The 20,345-nt window shown below is 46.1% G+C and overlaps 1 protein-coding gene across 6 annotated transcripts in view; it reads left to right on the top strand.

Annotated features, from left to right (window-relative positions):
• Positions 1–20,345, top strand: part of LOC144690556 (kazrin-like) — a 536,288-nt gene that overhangs the window by 88,826 nt on the left and 427,117 nt on the right. For 5 of the 6 annotated variants that reach the window (XM_078558154.1, XM_078558155.1, XM_078558157.1 and 2 more), the window contains exon 2: positions 5,475–5,632. In XM_078558154.1, coding sequence (XP_078414280.1) covers positions 5,475–5,632 — 158 coding nt within the window. Of the gene's footprint in view, positions 1–5,474; positions 5,633–20,345 lie in introns of those variants that run through there. The other variant, XM_078558160.1, reaches the window with a different exon arrangement.

Genomic DNA, 20,345 nt, shown 5'->3' with positions numbered 1-20,345 from the left:
GAGAGAGAGACTTTCTTTTTGGTACCCATTTTCTCCCCTTCAATGCTGACTCCTGCTGAAATGTAGTTCCATGGATAGGAGCTCTTTGGGGCCTAGGTAGGTTGAGAGCAAGGGGTCAAAGGTGATGCAGCTGATGATGACAGATGGGAAGCAAGTCAGCCATCTGGTTCCTGGCACAGTCAGGTCCATGATACTGTCAATTATTCTATTCCTGATCGCACAAGACTCACCTGCCCACACTAGGCAGTCACATTCCATCACTTAGGCTTCCACACAGCAGAAATTAGGTTGGAGTTGGGAGGCCGTGATTTTAAAAGCATATAGAACCATTTTTAGTCTCTTAGAAATGAGCATACATTTGTCAACAGGATAAAGGTTTGCGTACAGCAACTACACACCACCGTCGAGGAGTTGATAGGATCGATTAAAAACTATTTTCTCTTCAGAACAAGAGGGTAGAACCTTAAAATTAGAATTCAGTCATTCAGGGGAAGCACTTCTTCACACAAAAGGCAGAGGTTTTCTGGAACTCCCACAAAAACCTCTTAAAGTTGGCATTCAATTAAAAATTTCAAAACAGATTCGTAGATCCCCATGTTAGGTAAAGTACTAAGGAATGTGGAACTAAATTGGATAAATGGTGTGATACTCTTTCGAGTTATCAACAGTCACAGATTGCAACTCTTTTGAGTACAATCACAGTTCTTGGTTTCCAGGAGTGGGACATGAACCCACAACCCTCTGATTCAAAGGCGAGGGTGCTATGGACTGAGCCATAGCTGACACCTCAAAATTCTTTCGAGTTATCAACAGTCACAGATTGCAACTCTTTTGAGTACAATCACAGTTCTTGGTTTCCGGGAGTGGGACATAAACCCACAACCTTCTGATTCAAAGGTGAGGGTGCTATGGACTGAGCCACAGCTGACACTTCCCTAGCCTTGGTCTAACTGACTAGCAGAACAGGCTTGAGGGCTTGAATGGCCTAATCCTGATCCTGAATTGCACTGCATAAACACAGCATGCCCATTATGTCCCAGGAGCAATGAGGAATAATGCAAATCTTTATGATTTTTAAAGATAAAACCCTAACACTGCACAACATCATCTTTCAGAGTACAGTAATATTAAAATGTAATCCCCGTCCCCATACAATTTTCTCGATAGTTCTTTTGGACATTGGTACATAAGCTAAAACTGCCCGCAATTTGGCCTATAATTGGTGTAGAAGCAGCAGCAATATGAGGCCATGATGATGTTGGAGATGTCTGACTAGGGCAGGGGCGATAGTGTTGTGAGCTGGGAACACTCGGCGCTGACACTGGATGAAGGTCGAGTCTCACTCCCCTGGATCAGCAGAAAAAAGAAACAGCGCCAGAAATAAAAATGATATTGACAGTCCTTGCCACAAGCAAACTCCAGCTAGTTTAATTGTTTCAGTCTTGTCAATACTGCATAAACTTTAAGGAGATATTTTCCTTCATGCTTTGAGGCGAAAGAATTTGCAGAGTACCGCCTATAAATTCAATCTCAAACGTAAACCAAACCAACCAATAACTTATTCCACCAATTAATTAAATTCTAATGTAGGAGAAGTGCTTTTCTGTTCACTAAAGTTATATCTTCCCCCTTACTGATTTTTCTCCTATGACTGGTGTGCGATTTCATCAGCACTGGTCACACTCTGGTCTCAACATTTCGTTGCTTATTCCTACCTGCCTGCTCCCTGGGGAATGTTGCTTTGAGTGACTTGCCAGGCCATCTTGGAAGACATTAAGAGTCAACAGCCTACTGCGAGACTGGAGTCACACGGAGGCCTGATGACCCATTACTTTCGCCACAAAGGATTACATAGGCTATACACACCAAAACAGGCCATTCGGCCTAACCAGTCCATGTTTGCGTTTATGCTCCACTCAAACCTCCTCCCATCTTTCCTCATCTAAATCTGCCTTTGGAACTCTCAATTCCCTTCTCCCTCACATGCATTTCTAGCTTCCCCTTAAATGCATCTATACTATTCACTTCAACCACTCCCTGTGGTCGCGTGCTCCACATTCTCATCATTCTTTGGGTGAAGAAGTTTCTTCTGAATTCCTTATCGAGATCTTGGTGACTATCTTATATTGATGGCCTCTAGTTTTGCTCTTCCATGAGAGGAAACATTCTCTCTGTACACACTTTATCAAAACCTTTCAGCATTTTAAAGACCTCTATCAGATCAGCACTCAGCCTTCTTTTCTCAAAAAAAAAGAGACCCAGCCTGTAAATCCTTTCCTGATTATGTATACCCATACATTTCTGGTATCATCCTTGTAAATCTTCTCTGTACCTGCTCGAATGCCTCTATATCCTTTTTATAATATGGGAACCAGAACTGCACACAATACTCCAAGTGTGGTCATTTTGTGGTCAGCTCCTGACCCCCAAATATCTAGACTTTATTGAAATAATTTCCACATGTCACCATGATGAGATTTGAAGCGTCAATCTCTAGACTGCTAGCCTAGGACGGTAGCCATTACATTCTTGTACCTTGACTATTCTCCATCCATGATCCTTGAAGGTGAATGTCAGCAAAGATACCAGTTGCAATCGATTAGGAGCAAGTGACCTAGCTGAATTTCCCTCAAACCTAGTTCAGGTCAGCTAAGTCAGTACAGAGCCAGGATCAAAACTGGGATCTTCCACTTAGTAGGTGCTCTTGGTAAGTTTGTAGATATTTAGGGAGACATTTTGATAATCTTGTACTAAAAACAGGCCATGTTTGTGTGCCATAGAGTTTCTACAGATGTTTTTTCAACAACAAAAACAACTTGTATTTATAAAGCACCTTTAACACAGTAAAGCATCCCAAGGCACTTCACAGGAGCATTATGAAACAAAATTTGACACAAGGAAGTATTAGAACAAGTGACCAAAAGCTTGACCAAAGTGAGAGGTTTTAAAGAACATCTTGAAGAGGAGAAAGACGTAGAGAGACAGAAGTTTGCAGAGGGAATTCCAGAGTTTAGGGTCTTAGCAGCTGAAGGTATGTCTGCCAATGGTGGAGTGATGAAAGTCGGAGGTGCACAAAATGCCAGAATTAGACAAGAACTGACATCTCAGAGGATTGTAGGGCGAGGGGAGTTTACAGAGATGGAGAGGGTCAAGGACATGGAGAGATTTGAAAGCAATGATGAGTATTTTAAGCTTGCAATGCTGCTGGATCCGGAGCTAATCTAGGTTAGAAAACACGGGTATTGGTTAAACACCACGTGATGCAAGTTAGGATGCAGGCAACAGTATTTTGGACTGGTAAGAGGGGCAAAGTAACTTGTGAATAGAAAAGCACTACCCAACGTTAGGATGTAATTAATTCATAGAATGAGTTATGGGTTGGGTTTCTTTATGTTTGATATTGAATTTATAGGCACTACTGTGCAAATCCTTCAGCCTCAAGTCATGAAAGAAAATATCTGTTTCGCGTTGATGCAGTAGTTTTCTACTTCCTATGTCCTTGACATATTCCAAGTACCTGGAGTTTTCATATGACGCACACTCACAAATGCTTCCACTCAGTGTACAGAACGCTGGGTTATAGTTAGGCTGGAAATTGTAGTTCCACTGGATGGTCAGAACTGTCTCACATTCAGATGAACTTGGCTCCATGAACGGTGAATGATCAAGAGTGAAACAAAGCCCCATGAACCTAGAGCAGCAACATTCAGTATGTGTATGAGAAGCCAACAGCAATCTGCCAGCAGCTTAATCACCAAGGACAGAGGCCACATCCTTCACCACCAAGCGCATGTGGGCCCACAAGCATTGTCTCCATTCAGGTTGCACTGAGAACCTGCTAACCTGAAGCTTTAGACAGTTCTACTTTATCATGGGATCACTTCAGGGTGGCTTGGCCTGAGCTGAGCGATTCATTCTTGCCTCAGACCGAAGGTTGTGGGTTCGAGCTGCAACCCAGAGGCTCGAGTATGTAATCTAGGCTATCACTTCCATACCACACTGAGATGGTGTGCACTGTCAGAGATGCTGTCTGTCAGATGAAATCTTAGATTGAAGTCATATCTACCCACTTCAGAGGATGCAAAAAGTCCCAGGCACTTTGGAGAAGGGCAGGGCAGTTCTCCTGTTAGTGTCCCTCAATTAACATCACTTAATAAAAAGCAACGAATGGTCATTTATCTCATTGCTGGTTGTGGGACCTTGCTGTCTGCTGTGTTTTCCTCATTACAACCGCACCCACATTTCAATTGATACTTTATGGTCACTATGGTTCCATTTGCTGTCTACACTATCATTTCAGGAGAACCTTAATTTGCCCTTTCTCTAGGCATATGAAAGTTTACTTACCTTATCAAGTGACATCTCCAGCTTGAACCTAGCGAGGTATCAAGTAAACTGATCCTTCATTGAACCTTCAATGAGGGTCTTATTGAATGATGGCACTATCGGATTGCTTTCTCTAAAAAATTGCACTGAGGGGCCGAGACCTCCATGGCTGAAAAGGTAGTAGATGTTAAGTGACATTAAGCCTGTGTATTAAAACCTCTAGGAGATGATGAAATGAAGAGAAGGGTAAGGGACTCAACACGTTTCACAGTTCTTAGGAAAGATTGAGTTAGGAGTAGGAGATTGTGCAATGAAGCTTGATTTTAATAGTCAGAAGTAAAAGCATCTTGAAGAGTGTGTTAGAGAAAACCTGTTTCTACACCGAGGCCTGCATGTTAACAGGATGGGTTAACTCGGTGGGTGGAGGAAGGGCAGAGTTCAGATGGAAAACCCTGAAGTCTGGATTTCCACATGTTGGGAGTTTTAACTCCTCAGTTTGCGTTTTTGTCATTGACAGGTTCTTTGCCCGGAAGTCAGCTTAATTGTCAAGCTTGGCTTCCAATCAGGCAGGGCAAGTTTCAGAACAGGAGTAGGAAGGTCTGATCTACAATCCTGGGGGTGAAGTGTGGAGGCGTGGGGAGGGGGGGCAGTCCATCCATCCATTCCAGGAATGAGGGGGTGTCGTCTGATCTTGATGGGTGGGATGTCTGATAAGGTGAGAGAAGGGGGGGAAATTGGGAAGCACTGCAGTTCCTTCTAGCCCATAGGCAGTGCTGTAAAGGCACTTACCTCCTTCTGTAAGCAGTCCTCGTCTCCCTTCATCTGCCAGGTTTCCTGAAGCCTGGAGAACCCTGCCACCCACTGTCAAAGCAGGTTGAATCAGAGGCCTCATTAAAATACTTAAATTGCCAACCCGCCTCCTGGGAGTGGATTGGTTGCCCTCTCCTTGTCCTGCCTCCGTTAAACCCAAAAGGGGATGGGTTAGAGCTGAGTTGGGGTTAAGGTTCATATTTTTAAAATTTTAACATTTTTTCTGACCCAACTCACCCACGTTTGGCTGTTAAAATTCGGCCCCTAGCTTAAGTAGAGTGTTTTGAATAAGGAGTCAATGGCTTTACTTGTAACCAGTGTTTGCTTCCTGTCCACAGCTGTTCAGTCCCTGGATACTTTAAATGAACAAATCACATATTTCATTGCGAACAAACCAGTGATGGCAGACAGACAGAGTGATGACTTACTGCCAGAGGAGCGGGACACTCTGAAGAAATCATTGAACTTAATGAGACACTTGCTTATGGATGTGCAGGTACAGAACAATTATTTTTTGTATCGCCCTTTATCCCTCAGTTATTTAATAATTGAACAATGCTGAGGGTGATGTCGAGGGAACTTCGAACAAGTCCTTTCACTGCAGAGCAGCTTACAGCAAAGCAAGTAGAATGATGAAGTGTATTGTCATGCTTGTAGAATATAACCCGGTCGATGTTATGCTAAAGCTCTAAAGTGCTTTGGTCAGATGCACCTCCAGTATTGCATTTAGTTACGATCAGAGATATGAGGTAGACATTTAGAGTTGCAAAACCAATCCCTAATGTTGGAGGGACCCAGTTATGAGGAAAGACTGGATAAAGGGGGGCCTCAAGACAGTGAACACCACAGAATCAGTAAATCTGGAAGACTGTTTCAAGGTGGCCCATGGCAATAAAACAAGAGGGGGATTCAAATGAACATATTTAGCACTGATGACAAGCTCTTTGTGCAAATAATAATCGGCCCATGGGTTGGACCTCTGGTTTGGATAATGGGTATGAAAATGATAAAATTATTTTGGAAGGATCTGGATGTTATGATCAGTGGTACAAATCTGTACAAGTGCAGTGCTAGCACCAAAGCACTGTGAGCTAGAATGTGGGGCTGAATTTTGTTCTCACTGCAGAAACCCCACCCACTAGTCTGGAACTTCAATTTGGTGGTCTATGGGATCCAGAGTTGCATTAATTGGCTGCCATTGGGCAGCCCCTCCCCCCAGGAGCTGCTGGCTAATCAGAGGGCTGGTAGCTCAGCAGACCCAGCAGCACCACTGGGAGTGGTGGCCATTGTGGGGACTGCAACTTAAAGAAGAGAACATCATGGATGGAAGGCACCATCACAATCAGGTAAGTGGGCTCTGAGGGTGCTAGAGCCAGTCAGGCAGGCCCTGGCAAAGTGGCTGATAAGGGCATGTTGCACCAATGCCACTGTGGGGTCCCTACATTGGCCAGAGTGCCCAAGTAGAAGGGCCCCCCACCCAGGCACCAAGATTTATCTAGCAGTTTTCCCACATGGTGGAGGGTTCCCCTGCCACTGCTAAAATGTCAACAGCGACAGGAAAAGGCCCTCAGTTGGCCATTTAAGTGGTTCAATTGGCCTCTTGGTAGGAGAGCTGTCTGCTACATTCCCCGCTGCTGGCAAGATGGCGTGGCAGTGGAAAGGTGATGGGCACTAAACCTCCCACCCTCCTTCATCATTTTATAGGCTCTTACACCTCCCAGCCTGTTCCCAGTAAAATCTAGATGGTTGTTTACATCCATGCTACTACCTGCCATCTGTGTCCTACGTAAAGCACCTAAATGTCATCAAACACCTGAGTTGCTTAACCTTGAGAACAAATCCAACTCCTGGGCAGCCTGCACTGCTCTTAATACCCATTGTCATGAGGTTCCGAAGATAATAGATTTTCTTCTCAAGCAGGTTACAGTTGCCCACTTTATGTGTCATTACCTGATATCTAGTGTGAAACAAGTTCATAACAGACACAAAGGACAGAAAAATGAATCAGCATCAATAAAACAAGAGGCTCAACTGCATCATCCAGTGGCATGAATCATTTAGCTAGCCAGGGCAGGCGAGAAGCATTGGTTTAATCATTTTTAAAAATCTGACCTTTAGCGCTAACATTTTTGAGAATATACATGATCAATTTGGAATGAGAATTCGAAAGAAAAACGTCATTTTTCCTTTGCCAGCAACCTAGAGATTGCACACATATGGATAAAGATTTATACCCTGTTACACAAATTGTTAAATTTCATCTATCAATTTAGTTTTATTTATGTTAGATGCTGTGATGGGTAGATTAACCCCTCTATTGCTGTTAGTAGGTTCAGAGAGTACAATGTCAGCTTAGTTTAATGGTCACACTCCTGGTCATAGGTTCCTGAGCATATAACCTAGGCAAATGTTCCAGTGCAGTGCTGAGGGTGTACTGCATTCTCATAGGTGCCATCTTTCAAATGAGAAATTGAATTGAGGATCTGTTTTCAGGCGAGCATTGTGATATGATGAAATGCACCTTTGTATCTTAAACAAACTATCGTCAATAATTGCACAACTCGACAGGATGTGATATATTAGTCCCATGACTTGTAGTCAGTCAGCAAACAGAAGGCTAAAGATCAGATGTACAATACTTAGCCTCCCAGTGAACTTTTTTTGTATATAGTCTTGTCTTCATAAAGAACCCACATTGTTGCTTCATCAATTCTTGTGTATAATTGGTATGTTTACGTCAAAGAAAAGAAGAATGTATCAGTGGGTATTCAAAGATCCATGAGCACTATTTGAAGCAGAGAAGGGGAGTTCTGCCCATGTTCTGGGCAACATTAAACCCCCAACTGGCACCATCAAAAACAGATTAACTGGTTGTTTATCTCACTGCGATAGAAATTGGACTCTGTCTACTACAAAGCAATAGTTACTAGATTTGAAAAATAATTCATTGAATCACCTTGGAATATCCTAATGATGTGATATACACAAATGCAAGATATTTCTTCTTGACAGGTCAGGGCACATGTAACAGCTATTTTCTTTCCTCCCCACTTGGTGTTATCGATGGCCAAGTCATTGGTTTGCCTAAACATGGCCCATATGTGTGAACATATAATTGACATGGGAAGGGCTATCGTGACAAAGGAGCACATTTAAAGATGTGGTTCACTTTATCTTTGAAGGTGCTTATTAATGTGCATCATTCCAGAGAATATCACATCAAAGTTTAGAAGAATTTGATGATAGAGCAATGTATGCCAGTCCAGAAACACCCCAGAATGATTCACACACAAGGAATTGCTTTGACATGAAATATCTGTTGCTGTCTGGGCAAACATTACAACCACCTTGTGCATGACAAGGTCCCACAAATAATTAATGAGATGAATATCAGGTTCATCTGTTTTTGGTGATATTAGTTGAGGGAGGAAGGTTGGCCAAGACACCAGGACAACTTCCTGTTCAACTTCAAATAATATTATGGGTTGTTCAGCTAGCTTTGGTTTGAACTGACTCCAGCTGAGCAAACTTGACCTCAGGCCTGGATCAGAAATGGAGCCAAGACTGAAATTGAGATCAAGAGCAGTGTCCTTTAATTTCAGAAGCCCAAGTCTGTTCTTGAACCAAGGTCTATGCCTTGATTGTGGATGGAGGAGCTCATGACAACAAATTCTCGGGCTAAACTACCAAGAAAAGGCCCCATGACAATCCACTCTGTCCAGCGTTCAAACTCATAATTTAATTGATTCCTGGGTGGTTTGGTTGATGACTGTACCATCCAACGTGGTATGGGAAGCTGGCAGGTTCATTCACTGGTCTTTGCTGAGCTAACTGACTATAAGCATGGACAGCAGTAAGGCCTCAATGTTTCAGTGTGTGGAGTGGAATTATCAGCCAGATTTCCTGCTACTGATTGCTCTCCAGTGCCATGGGTGAAATCACAATCAGATTCTCTGTGACACCCACCAAAATTTAACAGATTACCAACAAGTCCAGGTTTTCACATGACAAAAAGAGACTCTTGGTGTCTTGGCCGATGTTTCTCTTTCGGAATATAACATTTGCAATCTTCCAGTCCTCTGTTACCTTATCTGAGTCAGATTGTAAAATTGTGGCCACTGATATCTCCACTCTTACCCCCCTCAGCAAGAGAAAATTTGAGCAACAGGTGAAGCTAGCTGTTTCACGCTGCTACTATGTAGTGCCAACACAAGTGGTATTCGCCACTAACAGGATGCTGCTGTCAAGCTAAAAAGACGTTCTACCCATCACACAAATAAATAATGTGGTATATGAATTTCAGTGCCCGTGTGAAGCTAGGTATGTAGGCCGTACATCCCGAAGATTAGGGGATTGAATCAAACAGCATGTCCCAGCGTCTGTTCGCAACAGGCAAGGTACAGACAGTACCCAACCAGCCCATGCTTGCAAAACTCAAAACACAGAGTCCAAAATTAGATGTGATTCTGTGATTGGACAACATTTGTTAAATACTCCTCATAGTGCTAAGAATTGTGCTGACAACCAATTGTCAGTTGGGCTTGCAGTTTGCCACATTTGCATATACTGGAAGCTACGTATATTAATACAGAGGGCCCTGTTCTTTGCAGACAGAAAGAACATGTGCACACAATGCGCCTGTTTCAGCTAACCAAATAAATGACAGCCATTCCCTGACCCATTCCTCAGGGTAATGCCTTGATCAATCAGGGTCAAGCTGCCTGGTTTAATTTTCAAACAATGCTTGGCAGTTAACTGTCAGTTACTATCAATTGGTGCACCCTCCATGGCAATGCCTCGACCAATCAGAGTCCACTTGCCAACCAAACAGCACTCTCTTCCTATACAGTATAAATTGTTGTTTTCCCCTCATATTGTTATTCTTGCAAAGTGCCCTGATGAGTGCAAGATGAAAAGCTTCGACAGGTCTCTTTTTTCAGCAAAGTTTTTTTTTATTCTTTCAGGGGATGTGAGTGGGGCTGGCTAGGTCAGCCTTAATTGCCCATCCCTAATTGCCATTGAGAAGGTGGTAGTGAGCTGCCTTCTTGAACCACTGCAGTTCGTGTGGTGTAGGTACATCCACAGTGCTGTTAGGGAGGGAGCTCCAGGGTTTTGACCCAGTGACAGTGAAGGAACGGTGATATAGTTCCAAGTCAGGATAGTATGCAACTTGGAGGGGAACTTGCAGGCTGTGGTGTTCCAATGCATTTGCTGTCCTTGTACTTCTAGGTGGTAGAGATCACAGGTTTGGAAGGCGCTGTCGAAGGAACCTTGGTGAATTGGTGCAGTGCATCTTGTAGATGGTACACACTGCTGCCACTGTGCATCGGTGGTGGAGGGAGTGGATGTTGAAGGTAGTGGATGGGACGCCTATCAAACGGGCTGCTTTGTCCTGGATGGCATCGAGCTACTTGAGTCTTGTTGGAGCTGCGCTCATCCGGACAAGTGGGGAGTATTCCATCACACCCCTGATTTGTGCCTTGTAGTTGGTGGACAGGCTTTAGGGAGTTAGGAGGTGAGTTACTCTCTGCAGAATTCCCTGCCTCTGACCTGCTTTTGCAGCCACGGTATTTATATTGTTGGTCCAGTTCAGTTTCTGGTGAATAGTAGCCCCCAGGATGTTGATAGTGGGAGATTCAGTGATGGTAATGCCTTTGAATGTCAAGGGGAGATGGTTGGATTCTGTCTTCTTGGAGATGGTCATTGCCTGGCACTTGTGTGGCATGAATGTTACTTGCCACTTATCAGCTCAAACCTGAATGTTGTCCAGATCTTGCTGCATTTGGATATGGACTGCTTCAGTATCTAAGGAGTCACGAATGGTGCTGAACATTCTGCAATCATCAGCGAACATGCCCACTTCTGACCTCATGGGACTGACTGGATTGGTCTACAGAGAGCCAGCATGGATTGGATGGGCTGAATGACCTCCTTCTGTTCTGTCATGACTCTACTGAATTATGAGCCTATCATTTGTCAAAAGCTTCCTTTGTCTGTTTCATTTTAATTACATTGAATACACTGCACTGAAACAGGCCATTCAGCTCTAATAGTCCTTGCTGGCATTTATGTTCCACTCAAGCCTCCTCCCAGCCTTCCTCAGCTAACTGTATTAGCGTAACCCTGTATTTCCTTCTCCCTCATAGGCTTATTCAGTTTTTCCTCAAACGAACTATTTGACTTAACTACTCCCTATGAGTCTTCCTAGCGAGTTCTACATTTTAACCACTCTCTGGATAAAGAGGTTTCTTCTGAATTCCCTAATTGATTTCTTGGTTACTATCTTATATTGATGACTATCTTAAGTCAGTCAGCTAGCTCTGCCTTTGAATGCCCTTCCTTCCCACCTTCTTGCTGTGGGAATGTGTCTAATCTATACACAAAATACTCTCTTTGAAAGATTCACATTGCTTATTTATAGTTTGCACCTGTCAGTCTTTGATTCCAGTCTACCTCGGCCAGATTTCCTATGAATTCACCAAAATTAGCCCTCCTCCAGTTGAGTATTTTCACAATTGTTTATTCCCTGCCCTTTTTCATAACCCCTGTAAACTTGATGATATTGTGATCGCTGTTTACCAAATTCTCCCCCATTGAAATATGCTCCATTTGCTCCACTTGGTTCCCCAGAGCCAGATCCAGCACTGCTTCATTTCTGGTTGGGCTAGAAAGACATTGATCTGGAAAGATCTCTTGTACACATTTCAGGAATTCCTCCCTTTATTTGTCCTGAACATTGTTATTTTCCCAGTTTACATTAGGACAATTGAAGTCTCCAAATATCACTACCCTAAAATTCTTGCATCTTTCTGAAATTTACTTCTCCATCTCCTTCCCTCTACTTGGTGGCCTACAGTATACACCCAGGAATGTAATAGCACCTTTTTTGTTCGTTAATTCTAACCAAAAAAATCTATCTTTGAGCCCTCAAGTAAATCATCCCTTTCCAGTGCCATAACTGTATCTTTGATCAATACCGCCTGGCTCCCCCCCTTTTTCTCATTCCCTATCTTTCCTGAAGGGGGCTAGTTACCTCAGTTGGCTAGATGGTTAGTGTGTGGTACAGAATAAACCAACAGTATTGGTTCATCCGGCTGAGATAGACTTGGGACCTGCCTCCTTGCCTGCCTTGTGCTTGATGTGGAGTGATGCCCTTCAAGCTATATCACCAATTATCCCTCTCTAATAGAGACAGATGTTTACAGTCCCTCGAGGACTTTGGCTAATGACCTATCTTTCCTGAATACCTTGAATAGCCAGGAATATTAAGTTCCCCTTCCTTACTTTGTTTGAGCCAGGTCTCCATTATGGCCTCTGTCATAATCCCATGTGGCAGTTTGGGCCTGCAGGTCATCAACCTTATTCACCACATTCCGAGCATTCCCCCCAACAATCGCCCACCCCCTGCCCCACCCTACCTCATCCCTTTGATTGCTAAACTACTCTTTATTCTTGTGTTGTTTGTCACTTCCAGGCCTCTGTGCACTTTATTTCTCCCATGCTTCATCCCGATGCCCCTTGCCTTGCCACATTAGGTTAAAGCCTTAGTTTAATAGGAGCTCAGATGAGATCGAGTCAGTGCAGCCAGGTGAGATGGCAATCTGCACTGTTGTTCTGATCGACATGCAGTACAGCTGTTACGTGCCAGCAGTTCCTTTCCCATCAAGAGATTCTCTATCACCCACAAGGATTCTAGTGATTGCTGCTCAGGATGGTATTTAACTGAGAACAAAACAGCTTTCTCCACCCTTGGAGGCCTGATGCTGCTCTGATCAAAGCCATGCTTAATGTTACTGTACGCTAAAGGCCTAATTTTTCTTGAGCATACACAGGCAACAGGGGAAGCCTTGTCTGCCTGCTACTAATATTGGAAAACGGCTTTCGAACCGCGCAGTCGCTAAACAGAAGCCAGGCTGCAGGAACTGGATGAGCAGTTTTGCATAATGCCTCCCAAACCACACCCCCACCAACCTCCCCAATCATCTCCAATTACACCATATAACTACAAAGTGCATTCTCCAAGCTAGCAACATACAGTGGAGGCACTGCAGCAGCAGTTAGTAAAGTTATTACTAACTTTACAGTGCTTGACTACTACCCTAGCTGCTTACCTGGTACTTACCTGATACTTACCTGGCAGGGGAGAGACCATGATCACGGTTCTGCCAGGGCAAAGTCGTGAAGCAAATGCTATAACCAATCGAACCCCATACCATGGGGTATCAAACACCGTCCGAGTCACGGTGAAGGACAGCGAAGGAGGAGCACCTATGGATCGGGCCTTCTTCGCCAGGAGGATCTTGTTAAAGGTGTGTGGTTTTGAAGCTGCGGAGATCTACACCCTGCAGGACTTCCCCAGCACTGGATTTTTTGATGTGTTGTTCAAGCGAGTGGCAGACTGCGTCAAGCTCCTGAAGGTGTTCGAGGAGAAGAGAGACCTGCCGGAGATGAAGATCCTGACGGCGGAGCCGCTCTTTGCTCTGCCGTTGCAACGGGACCGGGTGGTGACGGTGCATCTTTACAACCCCTTCGTCCCTGTCGCCGACGTGCTCACCTTCCTCACCAGGTACTTCGATAAAGTGGGGAGCTGCACCGAGGTTAGAGACGATTTGGGGATCTGGACAGGCAAACGCCAGTTTAAGGTCACGCTCAAGACTGACGGTAAGGGAGCCACCTTCCACCCTCCTTCCAGATTCGCTATCGGGGGAAGCCGTGGCTACCTTGTCTACGCTGGGCAACCCAAACATTGTCACTCATGCGGCAAGGCTGGTCATGTGGCGGCCAACTGCAGCGCCTCCCTCTGCAAGAACTACAAACAGGAAGGGCACCAGACAAAAGACTGCAAACAGTGCTGCAACTTGTGTGGTGAGGCAGGCCACCTCTACAGGACCTGCCCCAAACGCTGCCGTACTTACGCATAGGCAGCCAAAGCCAACGAGGGGGAAGCAGAAGAAATGCTTCGTGCCACTCCAACCACCAAGGCCCCCAGGGAGCTCAATGGGACAAAGGAGGACACAGAGAGAGACAAGGTGGAGGAAAAGATTGAGGCAACAGATAGCCAATCAACAGCACTACCCCCTGAACCTCCCACTCCTCAGGACAACGAATCAATGGAAGAGGAGGAGGCAGCAGTGGAAAAGCAGCAGGGGGAGTGGCAGACGGTGAAGAGAGCCAAAAGGAAGAAGGAGCTAAGAAGGAACAAGGCCATTTCCCAGACAAGTGGCAAGAGGCGTCTCCCATCCGACATGGATGACAAAGGCAGCAGCTCTTCGGACGAAGAAGTGCCAGGGTGGCACCGACAGAAAAAGCGGCAAAGCTCTAGGGAGTTGGAGGATGAGACACCCGTGCTCCAGAACATTGGAGACAATGAGGAGACCAGCGCACCCCAACTTTGCCTACAACCCGAAGAGGCCAGTGCACCACAGCCCCAGGAATCTGGGAGCAGTGGGGCGATCAGCGCACCCCAGCTCCGGGAAGCTGGGAGCAGCAACGCCCCAGAGGGGGTGAGGTTTGGAGAAGCTTCTCCAGCAAAAGTCATCTCAAACCCCGCTCTCTGCACGGACCCCAAGATGCCACCCGAGCAGAACACTGTCAATGAGGATTTCCTCAGCCCATCCAAAGTGAAGGAATTTGAGCTCACTATGGGTATGAAGGAGCAGACTAAAGGTCTGGGACTCTCAGAGACATCAGGTTTGGTAGGAGAATAAATGCTTTAAAATGGGTTTAAAGATTGTATCCATAAATGTGCGTAGCATTAAATCTACTACGCGATGTGTTGCGACCTTGGACTACCTTGCCAAGGTCAAAGCTGACCTGTTGTTTCTGCAGGAGTGTGCGATACCGCACCTCAGCTCCTACAGGCAACGGTCACGATGGTGGTCCCATGGGCTATCGATCTGGTCGGGCGGAAACGACTCTCGTTCCTCCGGCCTGGGTATTCTGCTGCGGGGAGGCAACTTCACCGTCTCCGAGGTTAAGGAGATGGTGGGCGGGCGCCTCCTCGTAGCAGATGTAATGTACAAGAATGCTCCACTCCGGTTAATTAACGTGTACGCCCCATCACAAGGGGCCGAGCAGCTGGAGGTTTTTCAGCAGCTCCCACTGCTGCTGGCGACCTCCAGGCCGGTCATTCTGGGCGGTGACTTCAACTGCATCATCGATGCGGCTGGACAATCCAGCAGGGCCGACAGCAGATTGGACGCTACGTCCAGATCCCTGATGGAAACAGTTAAGGATGCCAAGCTGCACGACGTCTTCAGCAACCCTGCAGATGGAGCACAGCGTAGATACACCTGGTCGCGGCCAGACGGGTCCATCCGTTCCAGGATAGACTTCCTGTTTGTGTCCCGTGCATTCGCAGTCAGATCCACCGACGTCAAGCCGGTGTTTTTCTCTGACCACTGCCTCCTACTGGCTGACTGCCACTTAGAAAAGGACCAGAGGGTGGGCAGGGGGGCATGGAAGCTAAACGTGCAACTGCTGACCCCAGAGAACATTGAGGAGCTCAAGAGGGATTACAAAGGTTGGAGAACCGTGAAACCCCTCTTTGAGTCCCTGACACACTGGTGGGAAGCGATCAAGGGAAACATCAAGAGGTTTTTCATCCTCAAAGGCACCCAGAAAGTTAGAAAGGAACAGAGGGAAATGTCTCGACTCCAGAAAAACATGCAGAATCTGCTCCGGCTGCAGTCGATGGGGGTTGATGTCAAGGAGGAACTCCAAGAGGTGAAGAGCCAGCAAGCCTCGCGCTTTGCCTCGGAGGCCTCCGAGATCATCTTCCGTTCCAGAGTCCGCTCCATGGAGCAGGATGAGACGTGCTCACGTTTCTTCTTCCAAAAGGTACACAGAGAGAGCTCTGTGATCAGCAGCCTGAAGGAAGAAGACGGCTCAGTAAAGTCATCGCAGTCCGATATTTTGAGGATCAGCAAATCCTTTTATGCCGGATTGTATGACGTGAAGCCCACAGACAGCACGGCCTCCCAGTCCTTCCTGTCCTCTATCACGGAGGCCTTAGACGACAGTACGCGGGAGAGCCTGGAAAAACCGCTAACTCCTGACGAACTGACTAAGGCCTTTGTGTCCTTTGAGAAGAGTAAAACTCCCGGAAGCGACGGCTTGCCAGCGGAGTTGTATTCGGCTCTGTGGGACTGGATCGGCCCAGACCTGCTAGAAGTGTACGAGAGTATGCTCCTGGCCGGCAGTATGTCAGAATCCATGAGGAAAGGCATATTTACCCTCATCTACAAGCACAAGGGGGGAAGGGAGGAAATTAGAAATTGGCGACCCATTTTACTGTTGAATGTGGACTATAAGATTCTGTCCAAGGTCATCGCCAATCGGGTCAAATCCGCTCTGGAATTGGTGATCCACCCTGACCAGACCTGCACTGTTCCGAGCAGGAAGATCTCTGACAGCCTCGCGCTGCTCAGGGATACGATTGCCTATGTACAGGACAAGGGTGTGGACACCTGCCTCATCAGCTTGGATCAGGAGAAGGCCTTTGACAGAATATCGCACACCTACATGGTAGATGTGCACTCCAAAATAGGGTTTGGGGAGGGAATTCAAAATTGGATCCAACTGCTCTACACTAACATTAGTAGCGCAGTCTCAATCAATGGGTGGGAAACAGATAGCTTTCCGATTAAATCTGGAGTCAGGCAGGGCTGTCCTCTCTCGCCTGTTCTTTTCGTGTGTTGCATAGAACCCTTTGCTGAGTCCATCAGGAAGGATCCGGGCATAAGAGGAGTGACGATCCCAGGCAGTGGAGGCACTCAAGTCAAAGCCTCCCTGTACATGGATGATGTCGCCGTCTTCTGCTTGGATCCGCTGTCGGTGCGCAGACTGATCCACATCTGCGACCAGTTCGAACTGGCCTCGGGAGCCAAGGTAAATCGTGGGAAGAGCAAGGCCATGTTCTTTGGGAACTGGGCTGACCGATCCTTTGTCCCCTTCACTGTCAGGGCTGACGGCCTGAAGGTGCTGGGGATATGGTTTGGAGGGACCAGGGCATGCGTTAGAAACTGGAAGGAGCGAGTGTCTGTGGTGAAAAGGAAACTGGGCATGTGGGAGCGACGCTCCCTCTCCATTGCGGGTAAGAACCTGGTCATCAGGTGTGAGGCACTCTCGCTGTTGCTGTACGTGGCGCAGGTCTGGCCCATTCCACACTCCTGCGTGGTGGCGATCACTCGAGCCATCTTCCGCTTTATCTGGAGGTCAAAAATGGATCGTGTCCGCAGGGACGCGATGTACAAGCCTCTAGATAAAGGGGGAAAAAACGTGCCCAACATCACCCTCATACTGATGGCCACCTTTGTGTGTGGCTGCATCAAGCGGTGCGTAGACCCTCAGTACGCAAAAACCAAGTGTCACTACGTGCTGAGGTCCTACCTGTCCCCGGTGTTGCGAAGGTTGGGTCTGGCCACGCTGCCGCGGAACGCTCCAAGTAGTTGGACCGTGCCATACCACCTGTCCCTCGTGGAAAAATTTATGCAGAGAAACACCTTTGACCACAAGTCCATCAGGCAGTGGTTGGCACGTAACGTCTTAGAGGCCCTGAGGGAAAAGGAGAGGGTGGATCCTGTGGGATGGTACCCCGAGCAGACTGTCAAAGTCATTTGGCAGAATGCCTCATCGCCAGAACTTTCCAACAAGCACCAAGATGTAGCTTGGCTGGTGGTGAGAAAGGCCCTCCCCGTCAGATCCTTCCTACATGCCAGGAGTCTCACCCCCTCGGCACGTTGCCCTCGAGGTGGCTGTGGTGGGGAAGAGACCGTTGTTCACCTCCTTGTAGATTGTGCCTTTGCAAAGAAGGTCTGGAGAGAGATGCAGTGGTTGCTGTCGAGGTTCATCCCGAGCAGTTCTGTGACACAGGACCCTGTGCTCTATGGGTTGTTCCCAGGGACACACACTGAGACAAACATCAACTGCAGCTGGAGGATCATTAACTCGGTGAAAGACGCTCTTTGGTCTGCCCGAAACTTGTTGGTCTTCCAGCGCAAAGAGTTGTCCCCGACCGAGTGTTGCAGACTGGTACATTCCAAAGTCCAGGACTACGTGCTGAGGGACGCACTAAAGCTTGGGGCAGCTGCCGCAAAGGCGCAATGGGGAAGGGTCGCTGTCTAAGACCTTTCTGCCACAGTGCACCGAGGGACTGGGAACTGTTTAAATCCCCTCGGGCTGTACAGCTCAAAATGAATGTCTGAAAATGATTGTAATATTGTTTGTACTGATACACCTGGTGATACATGTTGTAAAAGTTGAACCTGATTGTACCTTTGTAATGGTGTTTTTGAAATGGTTTGGAATGTGGTTGAAGATATTTTATGAATAAAGTATATTTTTGCAAAAAAATACTACTACCCCAGCTGCCTTACAGAGCTCACTTCTGATCGCTTATTATGGAATGTAGGATATATGTGGAATGGAGAATTCTGGCAGTGAGTTACAAGGGGCAAATGTTGGTGGAACCCTCCCAGATTTTACCTCTCTCCCCAGGGTTGCCAATCCTCCAGATTTGTACTGTAGTCTCCCACAACGAAAGAGGGAGAGAAATCATTGGGTCCTTAAAGAGAAAAGTTTTTTTCCCCCTTTTGCTGAAAAAAGAGACATGATGTCAAAGCTTTTTGTCTTGTACTCAACAGGACAAAATCGCAAGAATACCAAATCTTCGATGTTTTGTGTTCTTGATATTTGGTAATCTTGTGAATCTGTCCTGATGAGCGCAAGATGAAAAGTTTCAACTGCATGTCTCATTTTTCAGCAATACTCAAGTTTTGTACTACCAAGCAAAGTTTTACTTTTCTTTCATCTCTAGTTTTGTTAATTATAAAAATATTAGGGATGGGTAAGAAAGGCTGTTTGACTGACGGCCAAGAATCAACCAATTGTGTAATGAAGATGCCAGCTTGCTTTCCAATTGGAGCAACGCGGCAGGGCCCTGTGAGGATGGATGCGTAGGATGGCCAATGGTGGGAGAGTGGGGCCCTGACCCCAACCCCACCCCCTAACCTCCACAATCCCTGGAGATTAAAGAGCTGCCCTTAATCTATCTCTTTTAACCATTACATGGTAGGTTTTAAATAATTGTCAGTGATGTGGACACTGAATAAAAATTGGCATAGGTGGTTAATTGTGAGGAGGAATTTCTTGGTCAATGTTGCCAATTTCCCAAGAACCTTCTTCAACAGTGACACTTTTTGGATTCCCAGAAAATATTGATACACACTCAACAATTCCCTGGTTGCCACAACCTTTGATTGGGATACAAGGCTGCAGCTAACCGAACTGTGCAGATTCCCATTTCTACACCTTGATCATCCAATGTAAAGGGAAGAAGCAGCAGCTTTTCCAGTGTTTTTAGATCTTTGCATGTAAGACACACATTTTGTATCAAGTGCTGGCTGTGGTATTAATGATCATATGGTAGCCAATTGACTGGCAGGCAGCTGGTGTTCTAAAAAACCCACACACTCAAAGAAACCCTTCATCACATTTTCAGCCACTATCCCTTTGACAGTTGTGTGAACACAACGGTGCAGTGTTAACAGACTCTGGAACAAGAACACAGTCAGCTCAAGGTGAAACACAGCAAAAGCAGACCCTGGGGGTGGGGTATTAATCTCTACAGAAGTTAACTGCAAGTCCTGTCTTCAAAATGTCACACTGTTACTGCCTCATGGGACCAGTTTCCGCAATGAGCATTGTTGTCATGTCTATTGAGCATTCTGATATTTCTGTTGCATTAGTGGCGAAATGTAAGACGAAGCAGATCCAAAAGACAACACTTCTCTCACCTCTACCCTCTGGCCTCCCTATCCATTGTAACCTTTCCTGTCTCTGTGTTACTGATCATACTATGATGTGTGCTGCCCTGAAATTTCCTTTTTTACTTCCTCAAGCTAATCACAAGTCCTACAATGCTCCAGTCCCCTCCCTACGTCATTACTGTGTCACGTTTGATACTTATCCCCTGCTCTCATACTCTAACTCATTCTTAGCCAGGACTCATCACCTCCTTCAGCCTTGCACAATCTCCAAGCTTTTAAAAACCCAACCAAGTTTGCTGTCATCTATTCCCTCTGCACTCGTTTTCTCAGCTAGACTTTTCAAATGATGCTCTGCAAAAAGGCTCTCAACCCAGGTTTCTCCATTTAAACAAAAAAATGACCTGTTTTTGCAGCCTTTCTCCAAACGTAGCCTTGACTGGA

The sequence above is a fragment of the Cetorhinus maximus genome, chromosome 15 (genome assembly GCF_964194155.1).
Source record: "Cetorhinus maximus chromosome 15, sCetMax3.hap1.1, whole genome shotgun sequence".
Lineage (NCBI taxonomy): Eukaryota > Metazoa > Chordata > Chondrichthyes > Lamniformes > Cetorhinidae > Cetorhinus > Cetorhinus maximus.
The sequence above is the reverse complement of the archived record's forward strand: the minus strand, read 5'-3'. Positions and strand labels throughout refer to the sequence as shown.